This window comes from Pelodiscus sinensis, chromosome 2, assembly GCF_049634645.1.
Source record: "Pelodiscus sinensis isolate JC-2024 chromosome 2, ASM4963464v1, whole genome shotgun sequence".
Lineage (NCBI taxonomy): Eukaryota > Metazoa > Chordata > Testudines > Trionychidae > Pelodiscus > Pelodiscus sinensis.
Genome location: NC_134712.1, coordinates 21571489 through 21589167, shown reverse-complemented (window position 1 = coordinate 21589167; position 17679 = coordinate 21571489). Strand labels below are relative to the sequence as shown.

The 17679-nt window shown below is 39.1% G+C and overlaps 2 protein-coding genes across 2 annotated transcripts in view; one reads left to right on the top strand and one right to left on the bottom strand.

Moving 5' to 3' along the window:
• The window catches only part of MTBP (MDM2 binding protein), a 58238-nt gene extending 55181 nt beyond the window's left edge, over window positions 1-3057 (top strand). The window contains exons 21-22 of the mRNA XM_075920177.1: window positions 959-1024; window positions 2682-3057. Coding sequence (XP_075776292.1) covers window positions 959-1024; window positions 2682-2717 — 102 coding nt within the window. The 3' untranslated portion in view covers window positions 2718-3057. The remainder of the gene's footprint in view (window positions 1-958; window positions 1025-2681) is intronic.
• Window positions 3058-8241: 5184 nt separating this feature from the next.
• The window catches only part of SNTB1 (syntrophin beta 1), a 214034-nt gene continuing 204596 nt past the window's right edge, over window positions 8242-17679 (bottom strand). The window contains exons 6-7 of the mRNA XM_006137515.4: window positions 16260-16450; window positions 8242-11094 (exon numbers count right to left, since the gene is read on the bottom strand). Coding sequence (XP_006137577.2) covers window positions 11002-11094; window positions 16260-16450 — 284 coding nt within the window. The 3' untranslated portion in view covers window positions 8242-11001. The remainder of the gene's footprint in view (window positions 11095-16259; window positions 16451-17679) is intronic.

Below are 17679 nucleotides of genomic sequence, written 5' to 3'. Positions count from 1 at the left end.
TGAAGAGAGGGATGTCAATAAACTTCATGCTGAGTCTGTAATCTTCACTTCTTGCTGTAATGTCCTTTCTCTCTCAACTGTTCCAAATCTATTGGCTGAAAAGGAGGAGCATTTGTGCAAGTGGCTGGAAATAGAGACACCATAACATTGCTCATTAAAGTACCTGTGAACTTTCTATAGAACTCCATAGTAATCCAACACCTTTCACCAGGCAGATTTGTGTTTTCAGTTACCCATAATTTTCAGCCTAAGTGACTTTGAAAGTCAGTAGGGTTTAGGCTCCTAGGTTACTTAAGCACTTTTGAAAATTTTACACCAGAGGTTTAGGGGACTGAATAGTAAAGGGAAAATTCTCTCCATATTATGGGTTTTCCACTGGGGTGAGACAATATTTTCCCCTTAAGCACGCAGGAAATGAACATGTTTAATTTGCTTTTCCCCTCCTACTGCATTCCTGCCCACTTGCTACATGTCAGACTCCAAAATAGAAAATCTTTTACCTGATGTGGTGGTTTCCTTTCTAGAGCTGATCTCTCTGTTTCATCTACCTTGATCACATTTATTTTGGAGGTCTGCCCTTGTTTGCAAGAGTGTGGTGTGTACGTATGGTTACACTTAAACGTTCCCTCGGGGCTCTAAGAATTTTGAAAAATGTATAGCATCTCTGCAGCTTTGGAAGCATTCGGGGGTAGAAAGGGCACGTCTAAACACCAAAACTTGAGTGACAAGTTTGGATGGCCCCTTGTAATTTTAGGGAGAAGCACAACCTATTGTTAATGGACTGAGAGAGAGGGTAATTCTCAGAAAATAAATGATTAATCATTTTTTCACAGTTAGGGAGCCCTAGTTGATCCTCAATGAGAGAAAGTCTGTACAGGTAATTTTAATGTAAGCATCAATTCCAGAGGTTCCAGATAGTCTGGCTTCAGTTCTGTACAATGATGTGTTCTCGCTCTAGGATCTGAAAACTTCCAGGGGACTCTTTGATGAAATGAAGAAAACAGCAAACAATAACGCTAAACAGGTAACCTTATTCCTGTTCTTCCTGTTTTTCCTGTTCTGTTCTGGAAATGTGTTCTTCGTATTTGGCAGTGTGAAATATGATTCACTGTACTGAGAGTTGGCACATGACTCTAATGGGTGAACAAAGAAGACCATCTGTTTTCTATGTTTTCTACTATGTATTGTAGAGTCCTTTGGAGGTTAGTCCCCTCAGTGCAAAATCCAGTGGCAGATGTTGACTTGCTATTGAAACTGTTCTAATAAGGGTTGCACTGTCAGAGAGAGAAATTTGAAGCACGAAAAAAGACTCCAAACTTTCCTTCACGTTAGTGAGAAAAATGTGTACATGCTCTTTTGTGTCTCAGAGGAGTTGCTGCACTAAGGGACCTTGAGGGGCAGTCTTCATTCCCTCTGCTGATTAGGATAGTCTCTTTCTGTTCAAGGATACTGAAACAAGAAAGGGCCTATTATGTTATAAAAAGAAATGCAGTGGCTCTAAATGAAGAATTATAAAAATGGTAGAGCAAAGCTCTGGGAATAACTATAAATGGACACCTGAGGGAATGCTGACTGGGCTTGTGTGGGTCTCAGGAGGATTTGTGATTTTTAATATGAGAAAAGTGCTGGGAGAAAATATTCCCCCAACCAGAAATTTATCTGTTTGAGTCATATCCTGGATACCTCATTAAAGAAACTGTAATGACGATTAGCACTGTGGAATGTTGCCATTTTTTGTTCTCTATACTGTAAAATAAAATTTAAGGATTTGGTTGGTTCGTTCCCATCACAAAACCGTTAGAGAAAGAGGGGCTAACTGAGCGGAAAACTACAAAATCACACCATGGAGTTTCTCCGAGATCGTTATTCAGGCTCAGTGTTTGCCCCATATTACCCTCATGTAGAACAGATTTACCCCCTAGCACACAAATAGTAAAGGATAGATAGTAAGCCAGGGATACTCATGCATCATACCCTTGCACCTCCAACCTAGCTCTGGCTGTAGTAACAGTCTGCATGGTAATGCCCGCAAATTTATCTGTTTGAAAAGAGGGATCTCAGTTTCCCAGATTGGGAAATAGGCCTCATTGTAAGTCAGTCATAGAACCAAGCATTATATTTTAGGATGTTCTGTCTGCCAGGCCATGCTGCATTTCCTGCTCTGTAACAACTTACAGGGCCTTAATGTGCCACAATCTTGCTAATGAATCAGCATTGAGTTATGATTGGCCATCCAGTTGGAGGAATAGCAACAGCTACAGACGTAGGTACAGCAGTGAAACAAAACATTTGTTCTTCAGTTTATAAAACAGGAAATTGTTCAAAATGAAAACATGGAGTGTTTAGAATTGAGGGTATACTTTGCTACCAGTGCACAGAGATATGGGAGTATATTATGTCAACTTTTGAGCCCTAGAGGTACCCTTTTTAAATGCAAGAAATTCTTTGGTATTGAAAAATTCCAAGAATTGTATTTTAATAATACAACAATATAGTAATAACTATGTCTGCTCTATATACTGAACAAATTGATTTCTCCTTGTAAAAATATTATCTATTCAAGCATCTGCTAACAGTAAACTTTATTATACTTGCTCAATCTATAACATTGTAGAAAGTTTTGTTTTTGTTCTTGAAATTAAATCAACTTTGAAAATCTGTTTTCTCCTTTATTTTTATAGGTGATTGAATGGGTTCTGGAAAAGACTAACAAGTAATGATGATGGTGGATCATTGTATACAAATGGAGTTTGCATCCCCTTCTCAGACTTCATAACGAAAATAGTGCAATACAACAAAAGTATAAAGCCAGGTAACAGGAACGAGAAAAGAGAACATAAAACACTTGGTTCATAGATTTAATTCCCAAGTCCAATAGTATGTTGTGGCCTTTAGATATTTTATATTCAGTGGGTTTTTTTAAATCTGCAATGAACATTGCATTTTATACTATATGCATATTTATAGATTTTGTTTAAGATTTTCATAGACATTTTTATGTATTGTACAGTTTTTATTTTAGATTTAATAAATTCAAATTTGACTGTAATAACAAAACTGTTTTTATTTCTTCTCTTTTCACAATCTTCAAGAAAAAGCAATTGTTCCATACATGACTAGTTTTTGGTTTTCAAATAAGTTAACTGAAAATGTTTATAGTGCAACAAAACTTTCACATTTTATAATTTAAATAGCTATAATTGGTTATTTTTCTGAAGATTAATGTGACTATAGTTAGAGCTGAAGTCATAGTAAGAGCTCCAATTTTAGCATAAAATATTAAGGGAGTTTGTTTTAAATGAACCCGAAATCTAACAGACAATTTATAAACTTAAAAAACAACAAATGGTCTGGTAGCAGTTATTGTTTTATGCCAGCAGTTCAAAAAAAGAGCCTTCAGTAAAATGGCTTGTAAAACTTAATCCAGAAGAAAGGTGCTTGTACCATGTCTTTCAAACTCATGGGTTTCCAGTATCAGTTCTCATTTCTTTTCTAAGAATTTGATATTTTAAATATGTTGCTAGAATCCCATTGATGAGAGTTCCTGAAATTGAGAGCAGTGGCTACCTAAACAGAGCAAGAACTATTGTGTCTGTGAAAATGACGGAGACTGACCCATGCTGCTTTAAAAGGGACACTGCCAGATTTACAAATAATTTAACAGAAAATAAAATCCTTATCAATGTTACCTTTAAATTAAAATTGTCTTACACCACCCACCATTCCGTTAGGAGAGGGAATAAGTGATGCCAGTCCTAGGTATCTTTACACTGATATAACAACAAACATAGTAGCAGATATGGCAATTTAACTATTTTGGAATTAAAATCACTCCGCTAATAGAAATGTTTGTACTGGTACAAAATCTGTAGCAGAGGCTTCCCAGTGAAAAGCTACACTAGTATAGGCAAATCCATTGTATAGCAGGGCTGGGGCAAGCTGTGGCCCAGGGGCTGGTTCTGGCCTGCTTAACACTTTGATCCAGCTCATGGACTAGATCTGGTCACTTTCTATTTATAATCTGCTGTCCGTGCCACCACATTTCCAGGCTTTGGCAAACACATTAGGATCCTATTTAAATGACTCATGACTCCTGGTCACGGCACTACCTTGGCAGGGACCAGAGCCATGAGCCTTTTAAATAGCTGGAGCAGCTACCAGGTAATGAGGTAGTGGCACGAGCTGTGTTTTTAATTCAAAACTTCTGGCCTATGCAAATCTGGGGGGAGACTAGTCCTTAGCCCCACCCCTTCTGCCTCAGGCCCCTCTCCTCCCATGACCAACTACCAAAATTCATTAAGTGGGGTCCCACTGTGAAAATTATTGCCCAACCCTGCTGAATAGTGTACCCACAGAAGGGTGTTTGTACTGCCTTAACTATATTGGTATAAAGGCAACACTTTTTTTCTGTGTAGAGTTGGTAGTCAACTGAGATTTTAGGTGTTGGCTTCTTTTGAAAACTCAAGTAACTCATTAAAATTAGATGGCAAACTCTGAGCTGAGTGGGAGTCTTGTTTGTACAATGCCTATAGAGTGGGTCTTTAGATGCTGCCATGATATACACAGCAATAATGGTAATAATACTTTTCAGTGTAGATAACAGAAATAAACTAGTCAGTTTCACTTGTGTTCCATATTCAGTTAATTTTGCGGTTATTTTTTGATGTCTTAGGGCAATGCTATAATGTTGAGTTTCACACACAGTTTAAAATGTTTCATTTTAAAAAAATACATGGAAATATTTTTACTGTTCCAACTTTTATAAAGATTTTATTTTGTTTACTGAAGCTAAATCTTATGCTAAATTTAACATGGCATTCTGTCTTCATATACCTAATAGTATTTTAGCAAAGGTTTGGTGGAAGCAGGATGTTACCTACCATAATGAAGGTAGACCTTAATTTACACTTGTAGTGTTACAATGAAACAAAACTATAAAAATGACATTTGGGTTACTGGCAGAAAATATTTTAGTGTTTCTTATCCTAAACAAGGAATGATCAAGTCTTAAAATTTATCACTGTGTTTAAATTAAAAATACATATACAAAACTACTGTTATATTTGATACCATATGGCTTAGTTATTATACTACCTTATTCTCATTTGATGCTTTTCTGGTTTTACCCTGTAATGATGTCAGCTATTAGACAGTAATTAAGTTTCTATATATAATTTTAATGAGACTTCATTAAAGTAAGTCCAATTTTAAGAGCATAAGTTGTTTGTGCGACTGCAATCTATCAGGTATTTCTTTATAGATTAAAGAACCCTTGAATGCAGATGTGCAGTTTTTTAAATGTTTAATTATGAATGTATAAAGATTTTGCATCTGGAAATTCCATTACGTTAAATTTAAGTTAGTAACCTCAATTTCAAAACAAACAGTACTCTTACTCTTTAACAAACCTTAATTTTATAATGTAGCTTTTGGAAGTTGCGTTTTCTTTTTAATACTGGTAGGGCTTTCTGCGTATGTTCATAGCTGAAAATGTATAGTCATTCTGTAAATTGAATTAATTGTTATGCAGGAGTTAACCTGCAGGTAGCAGGGCCAAATTTCTACATTTTGTAAAATGGTTGAGGCTTGCTACCATGATTAAGCAAAACCTTATTTATGAAATTGATTCATAACTTTATATTGAGTGATACAAATATTGCATTTGTATCATTCAGTATAAAGTGTAGAATTTTGGCCCTGCTACCTGCAGGTTAAATCCTGCAACCTGGCTTGCACAAAATGGGAAGCAAATCCTATTCTGCCAATAGAGAGTTATTTGCCACCCTTTCTTTTCATGCTGCACTGGTGTGGGATGATGAAGCAATGGTGTGTGACTGCACAGTGTGAAGAGTTTACTTCCTGCAGTGCTAGAGTACCTGAAACACAGTTTTCACATTTAAATATGATTTAATGTGGTGCAAAACATGCCTCAGAGGCAGGAGCTATTTAATTCTGCTCTAACAAGTTATTTTCCTTAATTATATCTATGGTACATACACATAGGATTTGTAACTAGACTAAAATACAGTTACAGCATTTCAGTTTTTGATGGGGGGGGGGAACTGCTCCATTTTGAGGAAAAGATGTAATCCTTGTTATTTTATAAGCATGTTTAATTTCATTATCTAAGATTTTGCAATTGGTGCAATTTAAAAATCAAAATCTTGCTGATATTTTTTTAGCAATTAACTTAAATGACATCATGGATAATGCTTTTGAGTATAAGTTTCCCTTTGAATTAAAAAACTTTTATAATTGAATACATTTTTCAGTTACCTTTTATATGATTGTTTTATCCTCTGCTGGCAAAATATTGAACCAGTGCTATTTCATTACTATGGCATTTATATGAAAGCAAAGCTTATCTTTTCATTATTTTTCTAACTTGTAAGCAAAAAGATGGTGTTATTGTTGAGCATGTACAATTGGCCCATAAAAATGACAAGTGATGTGAAAACACACCACTCCATCTCCTTTTAGAAAAAGGAATATTTTCTTTCAGCTGGAGAGAGCGTACAGTAGTTTCATTAGTTGGCAAAGATTTTTGATTAATGTTATGTGGTAGTGATTTACCTGACAATGCATAAAAAGGCTTTTCATTATTTTACAATGGACACTTAAGAAAAATACTAGTTACTTTTAAGTACAAAGCATCCATCTACATTCAAAAGATCTTTTAAAGTGAGCAACTCCTACCAAATGTTTTACTACTGTGAAAATGACTTTTATTGCTTTTTTGTGGGATTCTGGGGAAGGATCTATTAGCTATTCACATGATCTAGACATGTTCTTCCTTTACATACATATTGTATTTTCCAAGGACCAAAAGGTTTCGAGTCAGTATATTTCCCTAACAGATTATATCAGTTTTATTTTCTGTGATACACAGTAGATGGTAGTACTTTACCTTCTGTATAGATGCTTCAGTCTTGCTACTATTAGTGATATTTCTGTATAGGTTTTACAATTAAAGAATATTATATTTAGGGTAAAATTTTGTCATTCACCAATATAAAGGTCCCCTCTTTCCCCTTAAGTTTCTGCATGGGAAAGCCATTCTGAACTAAACGGAACACTTTCCCTCAGAAACTATAATATAATTCAATGACCAACCTTTATAGACCAGAGGCATTGTTTGCTTTTCTAATTAAGGCATTATTTGAAAATTTGAACAGTGAGAGGAAACCAAATCCTCTTTTCCCAGCCACTTGTTTTGATTAAAATGAAGTGTTTAAAAGCAGTGATTTCCCTCTCACTACACCAGGTAGACAGATACTTCAGGAACTCTACTGGGGAAAACAAAGAAGCTACGTCTACACTGGCCCCTTTTCCGGAAGGGGCATGTAAATTTCACTAGTCGTCGTAGGGAAATCCGCGGGGGATTTAAATATCCCCCGCGGCATTTAAATAAAAATGTCCGCCGCTTTTTTCCGGCTTTTAAAAAAGCCGGAAAAGAGCGTCTAGACTGGCCCCGATCCTCCGGAAAAAGTGCCCTTTTCCGGAGGCTCTTATTCCTACTTTGAAGTAAGAATAAAACCCTCCGGAAAAGGGCGCTTTTTCCGGAGGATCGGGGCCAGTCTAGACGCTCTTTTCCGGCTTTTTTAAAAGCCGGAAAAAAGCGGCGGACATTTTTATTTAAATGCCGCGGGGGATATTTAAATCCCCCGCGGATTTCCCTACGACGACTAGTGAAATTTACATGCCCCTTCCGGAAAAGGGGCCAGTGTAGACGTAGCCAGAGAGTTTAGTACTTGTGAAAGGTCCTATTGGAACCCAGGAAATGGACGGGCTTATGACAGGTTCTAGAAAGATTTCTCACAGACACTGCAGATTTCCTCACACTGCTGCACATCTGCCTTGAATGACCTTGGAGTAATACTACTGCCTTTTCCTTTTTGTCCTGGGTGACCAGAGAGACTGCCAATAGAGGTGCATGCTATGATGTGCTTTGTTGTCCATTAGGAACTGGACTGAGACCCTTAGCTTCTTTCACAGGCCAACAAACCCACTGCATATTACTAATGCTGGATTTTGTCTACAATTTAAAAAGCATGCGTAAAGAACATTGTCCTTTCTATAAATATAATCCATTTTAAACCAGATGAAGCAGTGTTTTTTCATGTAATTACATTTTAGTAATTGCTTAAGAATTCAGTATAATGTTACCTGAAACTAGAAATGGTATAAATACGGAATTCCAAATAGCCTATTGTACAAATTAAGCTCACCTCACAAAAAAAATCAAATAAATGACTTTTATTAAATATATTCTTTTCCTCTAAAATATAAACTATGCTCTTATAAATGTGGAGTAGGCCCATATTTTCTTAATGCAATCCAAATATGAATCACTCCAAAATCTGTAAATGATGAAGAAATAACATTTGTAATTACCATAATTTTAATTTGTCTATAAATATATAATATGAACTTTCTTTGAAAACTATTTAGTTATTCACTTATACTTCATATTGTACTGAGCACCTTAGATTACGTACTTTGTAATTTAATTATTGAAACAAAAATGAATTTTGATTATTTACAATGAACATACATGTTTATATAACATTCCAGTGACTTTAAAGGAATAAGGACACAGTGCAGTATAATTATATATGCATTGACTCTTATCCACAATACGCAGGATGCTGCTTTAATCTTTGCAATGTCTAGAGGAACATGGATCCAAATTCAAAAAACTCTTGTTCTTAGACAAAAACACATTGCATTGCATGATCTAAGTTTTCAAGGGAGATGCCTCCTTCGTTAAATTCACATATCTTGGTATTTACTTTTTGATATACTTTGCATAGGCTTTTATTGAAATATGATTCTGTAATCAAAGGTTATCTCCCTGAAAGAGCTAACCCTACAAAGCATGCATATCTTAATCAGAAGAGATAAAAATTCCTCCATAGATAACTGTGTGAATGGAAAATACTGGCAAATTATTTAATATTTATTTATTTTTGGGTATAAAGTAAGTTTTAATTCCTTATATAAGTTCCATTAAGCTAGAAATTAACATTACTAAACAGTCAAATTGCTTTCAGGAATTTTTTGAAGATTACCATATGTCCATACTGTTCCAAAATTACCCTCTCTGTCAGGTATAATATTTTCCAAGTGTTAGTACAGTGTTCGTAAATTCAGCCTGGCATCTCCTTAACATTTTAAAATGAGTATTTTTATTACTAATTAACATATATATGAAAAACTACTATAAATTAAACCTTTATATATGTGGAAACAGATCTGATTTATTTATTGTGCTCAAGAGATCAACTGAAAGCAATTAAAATGGAATCAAATGGTTTTATTATTTAGTAGGAGAGGCGCCTTTTTTTTTTTGCCAATTGAGTGACATCTAAATTAAAACTTACTTTACTTGTAAAGGTAAAAAGAAATACGAATCATTGCAGTGTTACAACTGACTTTCTGCAAGCAATCACTTTTATGACTTCTGATTGTTTATAAAACCCTGACTTGCAAAAGGTGGCTTTAGTGTCAAAACATGAATATCTATTTCAAAGAGTTAGTTCTGTTGCAGCTTAAAGTAGTATAAATTCTACTTTATCAACAGTTTTTCAGTTCACCCCTACTGAATTCTCAGGCCACTTTTTGTATCTCAAATGCATTTTTAAACAAATGATGACAGAATTATACATTTCTTAATTAAATCTGTTTCAATGAAATTGATTTAGCAGCAGGACATTCTAGGTCACAATGTTAAGTTGGGCACAATAACATCTCTAATGGGTAACATTTTCAGAAGCTCTGAAATCCAATTTTGAAAAGTGACTAGGTACATCTAACCATCAGTGGGACTTGGGCTCTTAGGTTAGTTCTTTTTAAAAGTTTACCCTGTGTGCTCATAAGTTAAGGACACTTGAATACGCCCCTTTGTGCTCTCTTGTTTTTAACAGACTATTCAACAAAAGTCCTGTAAATGTTGCTGCTTTGATGTCCTCTACAGTAACGTGCACAAATGCTCATTAAAGACAGGCCATTTGAAAATACCCCTCAACGCTCTAATGTGGGTGCTGGGCTGTTCACTAAGGACTTTTTTGCTGCTTTACAGAAGCATTTCTCAACCGGGGTCCACCAAAATAAACCAGAGAGCAGGCTTAGTGTCAGGCTCATTGAAAGCCAAGCAACTTAGCTTTAAGGGGTCCCTTGTCCCGTGAGGCCCTGGGCAATGCCCTGATTGCTACCTCTAACGCTGGCCCTGGCGTTAGAAAGGAAATCTACTAGAAAGGAGAGAAGCAGTTGTTGGAGCACAGGAAGGCTGGGGAGTTTTAATTGCATGTTTGGTGGGATGGCCTCAAACAGAAGGAAGGTTGATAACTCCTGCTTTAGAACATCCTACCAGAGAACAGGCACATACAACATACCTGGAGCTCCCTCTCATGGGAGAGCATGTCATTTAAATTAAATTGGGATAAAATATGTTGTTGATTTTTTTTCTTAGGTGGGGTCTCTTAATGGAAAAGTATCCACTTCACATAGTACTAAAAAAATTTAAGAAAAAAAATCAAGCCTTATTCTGAATCACAACTGATTAGTGCCCGGTGTTGCATCTGCTTAGCCCTTACTTACTCTATATAAACAAACACATTAAAATAGGCACGATTTTATGATTTTGAAATGTCAACACATACAGTACTATATTCATTTCCACTGTATAGTATGCGGTTTTAAATTACTAACATTGTAAAATTCCATTTTTGCCACTATGTACAATGAGCTATGTTGTTGTCTCCTGCAACTGATAGTGATTTCAATAACTGTTCTGAATCTGAAATCAGTTGGTCTTTTTTGGAGTATGCCTCCTTTGTAGTTGATCAAAACGAAGGCGGGGCTTTGGAGACTCACCAGAGCCGAAGCCCCTGCATTGAACTCCAATCTTTTGTACACTGCTAGCAGCTACAGGTGTCTTCTATTGATTGTACTTCAGATTAGCGTGACAGCTTCATTTTTCTTTTAGGAAACAGATGTAACTTACGCCACCAAACCAAGTCTCGTAATCTTAGCTGAAAGGAATGAATGAATGATGAACACAATTGGCTTTGGACAAGAATGAAGGTCCAGTTGCTGAAATTAGAAAAGAGATTGAGTTAGTGGTTGTGCAGATCACAGAGCACTGATAAAACTAGAAGTCATTTACCGATTATTTACTTGATTTATTACCTGCTAATATTTTTAAAGCTATCAGATAAAAGAAACAGCACTTTATCATGTCCATCACACTGCATCTTCTTTTTCTATAGCTTGTCTTGTTGCAAATACTCAGGTCATTAAGACTAATCAATGTCCCTGGCATGGTGCAAAAATCCTAGAGCTACAGAGTTTGCTTTCTGATGAGTCTAGAAACGGAACACTCAGGCTGTGTCTAGACTGGCCAGTTTTTCCGGAAAATCAGCCGCTTTTCCGGAAAAACTTGCCAGCTGTCTACACTGGCCGCATGAATTTCCGCAAAAGCACTGACTTCCTACTGTAAGAAATCAGTGCTTCTTGCGGAAATACTATACTGCTCCCGTTCAGGCAAAAGTCCCTTTTGCGCAAAAGGGCCAGTGTAGACAGCTGAGATTTGTTTTCCGCAAAAAAGCCCCAATTGCGAAAATGGCGATCGGGGCTTTTTTGTGGAAAAGCGCATCTAGATTGGCCATGGACGCTCTTCCGCAAAAAGTGCTTTTGCGGAAAAGCGTCTGTGCCAATCTAGATGCTCTGTTCTGAAAATGCTTTTAACAGAAAACTTTTCCGTTAAAAGCATTTCCAGAAAATCATGCCAATCTAGACGTAGCCTCAAGGTTCAGTTGCTGTAGGGCTGCTTAGCTGATGTGAGCAGACCTAACTTAAGACATGCCTGAACAAGTAACTTTCAAACAAGCCTAGACAAGTAGTTACTGAAGCTACTAACTAATGTGAATACATTTAAAATAAGAGAAACAAAAACTAAGTATTGTGAGTATATTTAGAGTAAATAAAGCATTCAGACAAACCCTGGACTGAATGCTTTAGAGAGAGACCGTGGGTGAGAGAGAATCTTTTACTGGACCAACTTTGTGAAAAAGGCAAGCTTTTGAACTTACACACTGCTCTCTCTCAGGTCCTGGAATACACCCAAAGGATATCCTTATGAAAGTTTGAAACCATGTTTCTCTCACTAATAGAAGTTGGTTCTATAAAAAGTATCATCTCTCCCGCCTAATCTCTCTAATATCCTGGGTCCAGCACAGCATACAAGTTTGCCTTACACAGAGAGATTGGGCTTTACATGCAAGAACCATAGATATTAGGGGCCAGGAAAGATGAATAGAAATATTATGGTGTGTGAGATGAATTAGAATGGTGGCTAATCCCTTTAAATAAACCACTTGACTCTAGATCGTGCCAGCCTGAGCAAAGAGCTGATACATGCCTAACACAGTAACCTGAGTGATGCGCTGGAGACAGTTTTTTGGGTCCCAGAGAACTGGACAAAGGGTTCTGGAAAACCTAACCAGAAAGATCTCAGAGGAGATCCCAACAGATCTATTCAGAGGGTGAAAATAGTTTAACTCCTTGGCTACATCTACACTGGCAGCTTCTTGTGGAAGAACAGCCATTCTTCCTCAAAAACTTGCCGTCTGTCTGCACTGCACGAGCGTTCTTCCAGAAGTAAATTTACAGTATAGCATTGTAAAACATGGCAGTGTAGATACTCTCTCGTGGAAGAGTTTTTGCACAAGAACTCTTCCGCAAGAAGCTGCCAGTGTAGACGTAGCCCTTACGTTTTCCAAGAGATTTAAGCTCCTATGTTAAAGGGAGTCTCATACAGGAGCGAAGTGCCCCAGCCTTGTTTAGGTAGCACAGTTTGGGCTCTGTGAAAGAGAGGCTGAGGTTTGCAGGTTGTAGCAATTCACTAACGGAGAACTCTGTCTGAGATGAGTTCATGCACTGAGCAGTAGCCTCAAGACTGTTTGAAAAGGCACAGTTTTGCATAGCTTCAGCAAACTGAATTAAATTGACTTTCCACGGCACATCTCAATATGCCTTTCAACATTAAGGTGGCAGATAGCCTGGAAAAAAATTGAAAACTCCCTTAATTTGACTTTTTGTTTAATGTGTTGTGCTTTGCAATTTCAAAAAATAAAATCAGTATGTTTCTGAGTCCGACAGCAGAGCAGCAGCAGAAATGGTGCAATGAGTTTTCTGAATGAAGTATCTGCATACATTTGTGGAAGCTTTCAACTGTCTTCCCCATGCCTCTGTCTGAGCTTCCTAATGTAGGCATGTACACCAAATCTATTCTGAGCTTTAGAGCAATAAAAGACTCTGAAATGAGTTTAGGAGCCATAAGAATAGTGAGACTAAGTGAATAATTCAGCTCCACTTCTCAATGAACATTAAACAAGAAGTTGCCTGTCATAGGCAAGTTGTCTTCAGAACAATTTCCAAATATTTAGTGCACAATTTGACTCAGCTTTGTACTAACACCAGCATCCTCAAGGCAGATGCCTTTTCAGGTCCACAAGTAGATGCCTACAACGGTTTTCACAATACTGTATATAGGCTGTGATTTCTAAATGTCACATGCATCTGAAAGAGGCATCAATAGGTGGATGTGTGTCACTTTCCCATTAAGGGTCTGTTCTTACTCTATTTGACATTAATAGCAGACCTCTCAACTCCAAAATGAGCAAGCCGGGTCTCTGAAATGTCAATTGTACATATTGTCCTTGTTCATTTATATCACAGCCCTTGTAACCTAGAAGCTATAGATAAACCAGTCAGGATGCACTATCTAGCCAGTGGGGTACAGATTGCAAGTTACTCTGAAGGGCCAGTGGTTCTGCAATTGCCAGTCAAGCCAGTTTCCAGAAGGAAAATAGATTCTTCACTTCACCTTCTGCAATAGCAGATGGGATGTTTTGATCGTGATATAGCAACAATGGCTGGTCTAGTTTCAATGCAAGACCACATTCTACATGGAACAAACATGTAACCCAATGAACACCACGGTACTAAGTGTCATCACTATGTAGGAGGCAGCAGGACACTCAGTACTTCTATTATAGGCCCCTGCTGTTGCTCTAGGGCTAGATCCACACAAGGGCTGTGTCTAGACTGGCCAGTTTTTCCGGAAAATCAGCTGCTTTTCCGGAAAAACTTGCCAGCTGTCTTCACTGGCTGCTTGAATTTCCGCAAAAGCACTGACTTCGTACTGTAAGTAATCAGTGCTTTTTGTGGAAATACTATGCTGCTCCCGTTCGGGCAAAAGTCCCTTTTGCACAAAACTTTTGCGCAAAAGGGCCAGTGTAGACAGCTGAGATTTGTTTTGCACAAAAAAGCCCCGATCGCGAAAATGGCATTCGGGGATTTTTTGCACAAAAGCACGTCTAGCTTGGCCATGGACGCTTTTCCACAGAAAGTGCTTTTGCGGAAAAGTGTCCGTGCCAATCTAGACGCTCTTTTCTGAAAATGCTTTTAACGGAAAACTTTTCCGTTAAAGCATTTCCGGAAAATCATGCCAGTCTAGACGTAGCCAAGGATTTAGGCACCTAACTGACACTTGAGCACCTAAAAGTCCAAAATTTAGATCCTCAAAACACTCAGTGAACTGCTCCATAATGCTGTAGTTGCCTAAACTCTCTAGGCACCTACATATCCACCAATAGAATCTGCCAGGGCCCTAAATATATGCTGCTGGTCATGTACACAGTTAGCTTAATCCTGATGGCCAGGCACTTAGCTCATGTCTATGCCCAGTCATAATCCTCAAATGAGATCCTCCCCCCAACTCACATGCAGGGTCTGCTCCGGTAGGCATGCTCAGAAGCTAATTAGTTGTTCAGCTTCCATATAAAGCAGTGGTGGTGATGACACTGCTATCTACATGAAACACAGTGATTAGGCTGCAAACCCAGGATATAGGAGTCCTGGGATTGTTCCTTCTGGTTTGGAGCAAGGATGGGAACCAGCTCTTAGCAGAGCACCCGACCCCCTAGACTATGACATATTCAGGATAGGACTGTCTCAGTCTCACCTGTTGAAATTGTCCCAATTTGTTAATCCATTAACATAATTTAATAATAGAATGGGGACTGGAACTTGGGTCTGCCACATCCTGGGAATTGTGCTAACCAATGGGCTCCCAGCTGGGGGAGGGGTGGCAGTGATGGTGATGGGGTGGGGGACCTCTTCTTCTTTTGTGAGGAAGAGCTGACCTGGCTTAGGTGCCAAAGGCCAGGAGAGAATTCATGACCATGAACCCTGCCTAAGTCTCTTTGGGAAGTGGGGTTTAAGCTGAACCCCTCTCTTCAGTATTTCCTGTTGGCTTACTGAGGCAGACTCTTGCTCAGCTGTCTGGCTTTTGTGAATCCTATTTCCTGGTACCTACCTCTCCACATGCTTTACACACAGAGCCTGGGCACCTCTCTCAGGGCTGCGGATTCCACTAGGTGGAAAGGCATGCTGCACTGCTTTTTGTGCTAAGTCTTTTTTGTGGCTCTAGCCCACAGTCTCTCCCCTTGAAAATGAACCTCTGTTTTGTTCTGCACTTTCTTGCAGCTGATACGATTCCTTGCCTCTGATATCAGGATTTTATAAAACCAGGAACAGTGGCACTATATTTTAAATGCCCATTTATTTCCTCTCTTTGTTCTACATTCACATAATGGGAAATGACCAGGTTTCAAAAGTGAACACCAGACTGGTGGCGGAGTTCTTTGGAAAAATCTGGCCAAAAGCATCATAACAGGTGATGAATGTGTTTAAAAATCAGTCCCTTAGTTATGAAGGGTTTACAGACTGATGCATACAAATGCAAAAACTGTTGTATCTGACCACCACGGAACCTGATTGGTCCCTAAATACAGGAAATCGTTCTTTCCTCTTTGCATGGTTTTACCATTTTATCCCTACCCCATTTTTATTTTACTGACTCTTTCTAAGGACAGGTCATACCTACATAAAAGTGAGAAAAGGCCCTGTCAATGTCCTTATAGATTAAAATAGAGATCAGTCATTATTTTAGGAGTTCAACAATGCATGGAACCGTTTATGTCTTGATTACCAGAAATTGTGGCACCCAAGAATTGTTTCTACATGATATATTTAACCAATTTGAAGTACGTTTGTGTCTGCCCCAAACCATGACCGCAAGACCCGTCAGCCCCACTGAGCATACTGTCATGCTAATCATGCAAAGAATTGCTTGTACTAGTTGTATGCCTAAATGATAACCCTGCATTCCCGTAGCTAAATACAGTACTTACAAATTCTCCATCTTTGCCTCCGAAGTCTAAATAAAGCATCCTAATGCCATCGTCTGAAGACATTTTTAGTTTTTCATAGGGACACTGTACAATTGTTTTGGACAAGGCACCATCTCGTGGTTCAACTGTGAGAGAGAATCCATGTTCGTAATGGATGGTCAAACGGCACTCCTGGTTTTTGTAGGTACAAGCTGAACATGAAAAACAAAATGTAGATTACCTGTCTATGGCAACTTATTATTTGCTCTTCTTACAACATTATCAAATAAATCAACTTTAAAAGGAAATACTTAAAATGTATCTACTTCCACATTCTGGCCTGCTTTAAGCCTCTTCCAAATTCTATTTTAATAAAAAAGGAAACCAACATTCTTTTATAGACAGAACCTATAGCCACTTTTCTGAACCAAATGAAGTAGTATGATTAGGGACACTATATTTCCTATACCCAATATGGGACACCAAGGTGTGTGTGTGTGGGGGGGAAGGCTATTGGTGCTCGGGGCTTTAGCCCAAAGGGGGGAGGGCTGCCAGAACTCAGGGCTTCAACCCCACAGTGGGGTAGGGGGAGCTGTCAGTGCTCAGGGCTTTAGCCTTGCAGCTGGTGGGGTGCAGGGGTGCTGCCAGTGATCGGGGCTCCAGCCCCATGGGGAAGGGAGGAGGAAATGGGACAGGGGAGGAGGCTGAGCCCCGTGGTGGGTGAGAGTCACCCATCAACTGGGCTTCAGCCCCATGGCAGGCAGGAGCTGCCTAGGAATGAGCCTGAGCCCCACACAAGGAAAGGGTTTGAGCCCCGTGGCGGGTGGGGGATACCCAGGAACGGGGCTGAGCCCTCCAGTGGGTGGGGGCCATCTGGGAACAGAGCTGCCTGAGAACTTGGCTGAGCCCCATAGGGGTGGGGGTTGGGGCAACTGGAAACCAGCCTGAACCCTATGGCGGGTGGCTCTGTGCGGAGCCCCATGGCGAGTGACAGCCACCCAGGGATGGGGCTTCAGTCCCACAGCGGTAAATGGCTTCAGCTCTGCAGTGAGGGAATGGGGCTGCAGCCAGCAGTGGGGGCACCAGAGACAGGGGCTTCAGCCCTGGGGGAGAGGGGGTCTGGCCATCAGGGCTTTAGTCCCATGTTCCTGATAGGCTGGCAGACTCCCCCCCTTCTTTAGGGTGCACAGGGAGGAAAGACACAGTACTACCTGGTTCCTCCCTCGGCACCCTGCCTGACGCCACACCACATGCTCAAATAGGAGGCTGCTGCAGCTGCATAGATCTGGGAACTCAACGGCCAGCAGGGGGCGTGCAAATATGGGATATTTTGCCTCTTTTTTAAAAAAAATTCAGGATGCCTGAAAGACAGCTTAAATATGGTGATTGGAGCTGGGTAGCTAAAAAAGTAGATGGAGTGCATTTGAATATGTGGGGGATA